Raw genomic sequence first — 9,122 nt, forward strand, 5'->3', positions numbered from 1 at the left:
CTCTGTGCTGATGGCTCAGAGCCTGGAGCCTGCTTCAGATTCTGTGTCTCCCAACCTCTCTGCCCCTCCCCTGCTCGTGCTCTGTCTCTCTCAAAAATAGTAAATAAATATTTAAAAAAAGGGTTGGATGCTTAATCAACTGAGCCACCCAGGAGCCCCAAGATTTTATTTTTAAGTAATGTCCACACCCAAATTGGGGCTCAATCTCACAACCCTGAAATCAAGAGTCACATAGTCTTCCAACTGAGCCAGCCAGGCGCCCTGAATGGTCATTTTAATAATATCTCATTCTTTCCTCATATTTTGGATGTGTTATTTCTCAATATATTACAACATACTAATGGCCCATGCTGATAATTAACGCATGTGCAGTCATTTCATGTCTGATTCTGTGTTCTCTCTGTTGATACATGTTTCCCTGTTGATACATGTTGATACATGTTGATACATGTTTCCCTAACATGGTGATAGATGTTAACTAGACTTACTGTGACAGTCATCTCACAGATCTTTTGCAAATCATTATGTTGCACACCTGAGACTGATATAATGTATGTCAATTATACCTCAATAAAAATAAATAAAAGGTAGTGTTTAGTTGGAAAAAAGATAAAAGGTCCTTGAGGGCTACTTGGTGTGTTTTTATGTTAGCACTTTGCTCTCTACCTTTTAAGTAGATGTTAAAAATGTTTTTCAGAGGGGCGTGTGGGTGGCTCAGTAGGTTAAGTGTCCTACTCTTGATTTTGGCTCCAGTTGTGCATCTTACGGTCATGAGATTGAGCCCTGTGTCAGGCTCTACTCTGACATCAAGGACTCTGTTTAGGATTCTCTCTCCCCCTCTCTCTCTGCCCCTCCTCTGTGTCCCCGTGCCCGTGGGCACACCTCCCTCCCTTTCTCTGTCTCTCTCTCTCAAAATAAACGTTAAAAATGTTTTTCAGAGATTTCTATTTCAGGGATATTTTACCTGTAGGATTTAAGTATTCCTTTCAAAAACTCCTAATTTACTTATTTATTTTTTAAAGTAGGCTCCACATTGATCTCACAACCCTGAGATTATGAGTCACATGCTCAACCCACTGGGCCATCCAGGTGCCCCCCAAACTTCTAATTTATTGGATTAGTTGATAGTTAAGTGCACAATTGCAATATATTTTTTTAAATTGAAATATATTTGACATATAACATCATATAAATTTAAGGTGTGTAACATGTTGATTTGACACATCCATGTATTATAATATGGGAAGGCAGATTTAATGGCATTTTATTTCTTACCATAATGAATAATGAAAAGTATTACACAAAAACATAGCCTTTGTAAGGTATGGTAAAAACAACCGAAACATATACCCAGAGATCTTTCTCACGACAGTAACGATCACCACAAATTGAAGAAGAATGTGTTATTATAGGGATTCGTGTCATTTAAGGATGTATCTGTGGACTTCACTGGGGATGAGTGGTGCCTTCTAGTTCTGCTCAGAAGAATCTATACCAAGATATGATGTTGGAGAATTATAGCAACCTGTGACAGCAGTTCAAGATGATTGCCCTGTGTCAATCAGAGTGTCACAGACAGTAGCCTTTCGTTTTTCATTTGCCCTGGCTTCCAAAGAGCTTCAACATACTGGACTTTAGTTTATAGGCAATAGATTCTTAATCTGACTTCTGTTCCCAGACAGAATTTATGTGCTGTCACCTTCAATAGATCCTTAATCTGCCAAAGTGGAAGTATGTCAGTTCCTGAGACCTTGTGCTTTTCCTGGGTATCCCCCACCCAGTCAGATTATAAGTGTCCAAGTCTTTGTCGTTTCCCATGAACAGGCTATCCAGCTACCAACCCACATATGATCCTTAATTTTGAGCACGGAGGGAAGCCATGGAGCATAGAAGATGAAATGCAATGTCAGTACTCTTCAGGTAAGTGAGCAGCTGAGAACCAGGAAGCTGTGAGACTTTGAAAGTAAAGTAGTTGCCCATGAGGGGATGACCCCTTCCAAATGTGTTTAAAAAGGCCAAAACGTTAAAGATCATTGCAAATACCTAAGTCATTAACGAGGCTCTCATTTGCCTGGTGTTTCAAGGGAGATGCACCTCTTGTTCTCTCTTTTGGGTTGATTCATATTCAGGAGGATGTTTTCTTTGCAGCTTGCAGACTTCCTTCTCCTCTTCTGCTTCCTGTCTGGCAATGTCCCTCCCTGTGTTCTCCGCAGCTCTTGTTTTCACCCCTCTCACCTGACTGAATAATGTCACAATTCACCTAGTTAACACCGAAGCCTTTTATCCAGCAATCTGGTTTTTGGATTTCTGTGGGCCATGTGAAAAATGTATAAAAACAAGTGAGAAGTTAGGAATGTTGACCACAGTGGTATTCTCTAAATATGATATTAGAGTTTTGGGAAGGTTCACTGTCTATAGCATGGAGAACTAGAGAAGAATCAGTACGAGAGAATAACTATGCTTATCTTGCAGTGAGAAGCCGAAGGTCCCTAAATTTAACCTGCTTCTCCCAGGTATTTGTTCAAGACTTAAGTTGGCATCTTTCCTTGGTCATCGTTTGCACCTGATGGATGGACTTACTTCATTCTCTGGGCATCTTCTAAAGTCTCCAGAGTCAGAGAGCATGAAGTTTCATCCTTGCCCATTTCTATCATTTGTTCTCAGTGGTTTCATTCATTTTCATGGACTTAAGAATACCATTTATGTGCTGATGACCCCCAAATGTTTGTTTGTAGGCCAGACCTTCTTTTATCCATGCACATTGACCTAGATATTTCATTTCTGCATTTGGAGACTTACTAGCTGCTTCAAACATCATGTCACCTGGTTCCTCTTTTCACTTACACAACAAATCCAATCCATAAGCGACTTCAGTCTATACTTTCTCCTTATTGTATCTGGAGGTCCTCCACTCCTTTCTGTAACTAATGTTTCACCCAAGGCCCAACGTTCATCGTCTCTTTCCAAAATTAATATAGTTTTCTTGAAAATGCTCTCACTTCTTTACTCTTGCTTCTCTCTGTTCGCCACATAACAGCCAGATTTTTTTTGTTTTGTCTGATTTTATTGCTTGTTTTTAAAAGTAATAGGGGGAGCCTGGGTGGCTCAGTTGGTCGAGCGTCTGACTTTGGCTCAGGTCACGATCTCACAGTTTGTGGGTTTGAGCCCTGCGTTGGGCTCTGTGCTGAATTTAAAAAAATTTAAAAAAATTTAAATTTAAAAAATTAAATTTAAAAAATTTAAAAATAAATTTAAAAAAATTTAATTTAAAAAATTTTTAAAAGTAAAAAATTAAAAAAAAAAAAAGTAAGTAATAGAAGTCAGTTTTTTCCAGCCTTTCACCCTCCAAATTCATGGACACAGAAACAAACAAACTTTATAAGTCTGGATTTATAAAGATATCACGTTCTGACAATTACTTGGGTAGGAAGAAATGGGTATGGAAGTTAATTAAGCCATCATATAGAAAGAATGATCTAAGTTGGAGAATAGAGGGAAATATCTAAAGTATAATCCAAGAAAAATCCTGTATGCAATAGAAGATCTTTACCAATTTTCACAAGCATAGTCCACAATCCTAAAAATAGTGCTTATGTAGCAATACTTAAGACCTTATTAGTGTGATAACGGATATATACACACAGGATGACATTCTTAAAGAGAAAATCAGGACATGTCACCTGTCTCCCACTGTTACCTTGAATGGCATCTTGCAACTATTAGTATAATATCTTAATTCTTTCCAGGATCCTCCCACATGTGAGCATTTCCTGACTCCTGCCCAAATTTTTGCTTTTTTATGTAAAAATTTTTAATGTTTATTTATTTTTGAGAGAGAGAGACAGAGAATCCCAAGCAAGCTCTGAGCTGCCAGCGCAGAGCCCAACACAGGCCTCAAACTGATGAACTGTGAGATCATGACTTGAGCCGAAATCAAGAGTCGGACGCTTAACCGACTACCCAGGTGCCCCTAAAATTTTTTTTAAAGTATAGCATACACACACAAAAGTGTATAGATACAAGGGTCCGGCTCAGTTAATTTTTACAATCAGTGTACTGTGTAACCAGCAGTAGATCAAAAGTACCAGACTTCTATGCAAGATCCACTGTGCGAACATAAAATAATCTCTTCCACATTCAGGTGTTGTAAGTAATATTCCTATATATCTTTACATAGATGTCTTTTATTTTTTATTTTTCTCCATTTAAAAATGTTTATTTCTGAATAGTTTAACTCAATGAGAAATCCCAAAATTATACACAAATTTCTTACACATTGTTTTTATAGGTTTCCCTAACTGGTAATATTCTACCACATTTGCATTATCATAGTATATCTACCTATTATTCCATACATATGTACATACTGTTTTTCTGAACTCTTTACCCCTAAATATGTAAGTGTGTGTTTCTTAGGAACAAGTTAGTTTTTTCATATAACCAAAATATTCAAAAAATTATCAAAAAAATAATCCGAATCAGAATACTGACATTGATACAGAACTATTACACAATATACAGAGCTTCCTCAAACTTTACTGATTTTCTCATTAATTTTTTTTATAGTAAATGAAATAAATTTTTTCTGGACCTTTCCTTATTATCTCGCTCATTCTATTGTGGGTACACTGGCTTTCACCCAGAAGTCAGAGCTCACTAATTATCACCTAACTCCTTTAGGGAAGAAACCATATGGATGCAATGAATGTGCAGTGAACGTTTTTGAACCACTCGTGACTGTGCTTCAGAGAACTTGTGCAGGAAGGAAATCCCATGAATGCACTGATTGTAGGAAAGCCTTTCCCAGTAAGGTGAAGCTAATAAGTAAAGCTACTCATCAGCAGACTCACACAAGGGAGAGACCGTTCGGGTGCAGTCAATGTCAAAAAGCCTTCGTTACAAAGTCAGCACTCAGCTGCCATCAGAAAACTCATCATAGAGAAGGGAAATCCTATGCATGCAGTAAATGTGGGAAAGCTTTTCCTTGGAAGTCAAAACTCGAATTACATCAGAGAACTCATTCGGGAGAGAGACCTTTCAGATGCAGAGTATGTGATAAAGCCTTCATGGTTCAGACACATCTGACTGTACATCAGAGAACTCACACAGGAGAGAGACCATATAAATGCTTGGATTGTGAAAAAGCGTTCTCAAAAAAGGCTCAGCTCGTAATCCATCAGCGAATTCACACAGGAGAGAGACCATACAGATGCAGTCAATGTCAGAAAGCATTCATTACAAAGTCAGCACTCATCTATCATCAGAAAACTCGTCATAGTGAAGGAAAATCCTATGGATGCGGTAAATGTGGGAAAGCTTTTCCTTGGAAGTCAAAACTCACCTTACATCAGAGAACTCATTCGGGAGAGAGACCTTTCAGATGCAAAGTATGTGATAAAGCCTTCATGGTTCGGACACATCTCACTGTGCATCAGAGAACTCACACCGGAGAGAAACCATATGAATGCTTGGATTGTGAGAAAGCGTTCTCAAAAAAGGCTCAACTCATGGTTCATCAGCGCATTCACGCAGGAGAGAGACCCTATGAATGCAGTCAGTGTCAACAAGCCTTCATCCAGAGGTCAGATTTAACTAATCATAAGAAAACTCAGCATGCAATAGGGAAATCTCATGGATGCGGTGAATGTGGGAAGGTTTTGTCCTCTAAGTCAACTCTCGTTATACATCAGAGAACCCATACAGGTGAGAAGCCCTTCAAGTGCAGTGTATGTGATAAAGCCTTCACATCAAAGGCACATCTTATTGTCCACCAGAGAATTCACACAGGAGAGAAACCATATGAATGTTTGGATTGTGAGAAAGCCTTCTCCACTAAGGCACATCTTATGATTCACCAGCGAATTCACACAGGAGAGAGACCCTATGAATGCCGTGAATGTCAACAGGCTTTCATCCAGAAATCAGGTCTCACTAACCATATGCAAAATTGTCATGCAAGAGTGAAATCTCATGGCTGCAGTGAATGTGGAAAGGTTTTGTCCTGTAAGTCAACTCTCATTATACATCAGAGAACCCATACCGGTGAGAAGCCTTTCAAATGTAACGTATGTGATAAAGCCTTCACGGCTAAATCGTATCTCACTGTCCATCAGAGAACTCATACAGGAGAGAGACCATATGAATGCTCTGATTGTAAGAAAGCATTTGCTACTTTGTCAACTCTCATAGGTCACCGGAGGACTCACACAGGAGAGAGGCCCTATGGATGCAATGAATGCCAAAAAGCCTTCTTTCGGAAGTCAGCTGTTCTTAATCATCAGCAAACTCAGCATAGAGGAAAAGTGTCTATGCAGTGACCATAGGAACATGAGAAATAGGTTTTGATGAGTCAGTCCTCTCTGTTCAGAGAACTCATTCAGAATAGAAATGCCATGAATGCTGTGATTATAGTAGACCTTTCAGAAACTTCAATAGGAAGTAAACCTTATAGATGCAAGGAAAGTTGTAAGCCTTTCATCCGAAGACTCCTCTCAGTATACCACAGGGATCTCACCAAAAGAGAGAAACATTATAAATGCAGTGATTGTCAAAAATTTCATTTGGGGGCCTCTGGGTGGCTCAGTCAGTTAAGCGTCCGACTTCAGCCTAGGTCATGATCTCGCAATTCCAGAGTTCGAGTCCCACGTTGGGCTCTGTGCTGACAGCTCAGAGCCTGGAGTCTGTTTCAGATTCTGTGCCTCCCTCCCCCCCTTCAAAAGTAAACAAACATTTAAAAAATGTCATTTGGAAGACGCTGTGCATTTAGGAGGCAATACCTGTGAGATGCAGGGAAAGTAGGAAATCAATTTCAAATCATTTTCAAAGCACATTTGTTACACTTTAGGGTATTCGTTCAGGAGAGGGACCCTAGAGTTGCAGTGAGTGCAGAAAAGCCAAGGAAAAATCACATTGTACATAAAAATAAAAATTACAGGAAGTTTGTGATAAAGGACTTACCATTCTCTGGAAAGTCAGACTCATTGACCATCTTGTGCAGGAGAGAAATACTGTGAATGTGATCTAGTCCTCCAATTAATGCATATCTTTGTACATCAACAAACTTGTGTAGGAGGAAAACCCTATTAATGTAGCAAATGTAGTAAAGGCTGCATCTAGACGTCAGAGCTCACTAATTATCTGCAAACTCATATAGTAGGTAAATCCTTTGGCCACAAAACTCATTGCATAGCAAGAAAGAAATGCCATTAATTACACTGATTATCTAAAATGCTTTATTTACATGGGGTTCCTGGGTGGCTCAGTCGGTTAAGTTTCCGGCTTCGGCTCAGGTCATGATCTCACAGTTTGTAAGTTTGACCCCTGTGTCAGGCTCTGTGCTGACAGTGTGGAGCCTGGACCCCAGAGCCTGCTTTGAGTTCTGTGTCTCCCTCTCTCTCTGCCCCTCCCCTGCTCACAATCTCTCTCTCTCTCTCTCTCTCTCTCTCTCAAAACTAAATAAACATTTAAAAACATTTAATACTTTATTTACAATTCAGAGCTTTTTAAATTGCTTTTTATTTTTTATTTTTATTATTATTTTCTTGAGAGAGAGAGAGAGAGAGAGAGAGAGTGAGAGTGTACAAGTTGGGGAGGGGCAGAGAAAGGGAGACACAGAATCTGAAGCAGGCTCCAGGCTCTGAGCCATTAGCACAGATCCCAATGTGGGGCTCAAACTCACGAACTGCAAATCATGACCTGAGCTGAAGTCAGATGCTTAACCGACCGAACTACCCAGGCGCCCCTACAATTCAGAGCTTTTTAAAAATAATTTCATATCTTGTTGAACAGATGGATCTTTCACCACTTCTGAAATGTAAAGGTAAAATAAGACTTTAAGAATGTAGAAGAGTGAAGGGGGGTGAAGTCATAGTCACACATTTAGTGAGTAGTAAACTGGAAAGGTATGTAAAACTTTGAGTTGCAATCAGAGGGGAGACCTGTTCAGGGCTGAAGGGAGGTCCTTAGTTTCTTACTACAAAAATCTCTTCTTAACTAAAGGCTACACAAATAAGAGTGTCAGTTTATAGAAAAACTCCAAATTGCACAAAACCCCATGAGGCAGGAGAAATGGACAGGATGGCAGGATGTGGGCTGTGGGGGCAGCCAGTCTGCAGCAGGGATGGCTGGGCTGGACCTGTAGGAAACAGCAGGCTGGCAAGTACAGAGGCAGAGGTTAGTGCATTCACCCAAAGCCCTTGCTTTCCAATCAGACTTTCTAGGATGCTGATGCTTTCCTCAAACAGGATACAATTCAGAGCTTTTTAATTGCCCCCTAACTCCCATAGCAGAGAAATCCTATTCTCAGACGAGGAAACAATTTCCAGGTTCAGTGAAGTTATAAAACCCATAAGGAATCATGTCTGATATATTATAGAAATACTGTGATCATAGTCACTAAAAATGCTTTCTGTAGAGGATTGGATATCATTGAGCATAATAAGCTCTTAAAAATAGAATTTGCTGTCCACAGAGCAGTGAATGTGGCAAAAGCATCAGTAATAGATTGTGTTTTACTTTTGCATTTCTGGATTTATTTCTTCACATCTGACCATATCTTACGTGTGATGCATGTTAGATTTGATGGAATGTCAGGGTTTTTCTATGTTTGATGGCATTTTAGATTTGGGTTATTAGCTAAACTTGGAAGCTATATATAGAACGAAATTATTTTATAAGGGATTAACATAATGGTTTTAGAAAGGATTCCAGAGATATTAGATATTTTCTCTGCAAATATGATACCATTTGAATACATTTAAAAAATCAGAATAAGGAGAAGTTGAATAGTGACAAAGGTTTATAGGAGTTATGTTCTGGACTATACTGTGTAATGTGGACTTTATGTATTTACCTTTATTATTTCTTGGAGTTACATGAAGGAACATTATTTTTAGGGTTTATTTCTCAGCATAGACATAGAATATTGAGTAACACAATCTTGTGTAAATAGGGATGTTCTATTTCCTTATGAGTCAGAATGTCTTGTAATATGTAATTTGACTCATTAATAAGTATTATAAAGAATAAGACTGCATAAGTTTGCTCTCCTTATTTTTACTGTGTTTTGTAATGTTTCTGCCAAGTGTGATAATCATCGCATAATACTTGAAGCCTCCGTTTTT

At 38.9% G+C, this 9,122-nt stretch overlaps 1 protein-coding gene across 1 annotated transcript; it reads left to right on the top strand.

The window, feature by feature from the left end:
* Nucleotides 1–4,989: 4,989 nt before the first annotated feature.
* Nucleotides 4,990–6,317, top strand: LOC122208866 (zinc finger protein 182-like). Its single transcript, XM_042920320.1, has 3 exons — nucleotides 4,990–5,498; nucleotides 5,670–5,892; nucleotides 5,962–6,317. Exons 1-3 carry the CDS (start codon nucleotides 5,067–5,069, stop codon nucleotides 6,315–6,317), a joined length of 1,011 nt encoding a protein of 336 aa, XP_042776254.1. The 5' UTR covers nucleotides 4,990–5,066.
* Nucleotides 6,318–9,122: the final 2,805 nt, after the last annotated feature.

This window comes from Panthera leo, chromosome E2 (genome assembly GCF_018350215.1).
Source record: "Panthera leo isolate Ple1 chromosome E2, P.leo_Ple1_pat1.1, whole genome shotgun sequence".
Taxonomy (NCBI): domain Eukaryota; kingdom Metazoa; phylum Chordata; class Mammalia; order Carnivora; family Felidae; genus Panthera; species Panthera leo.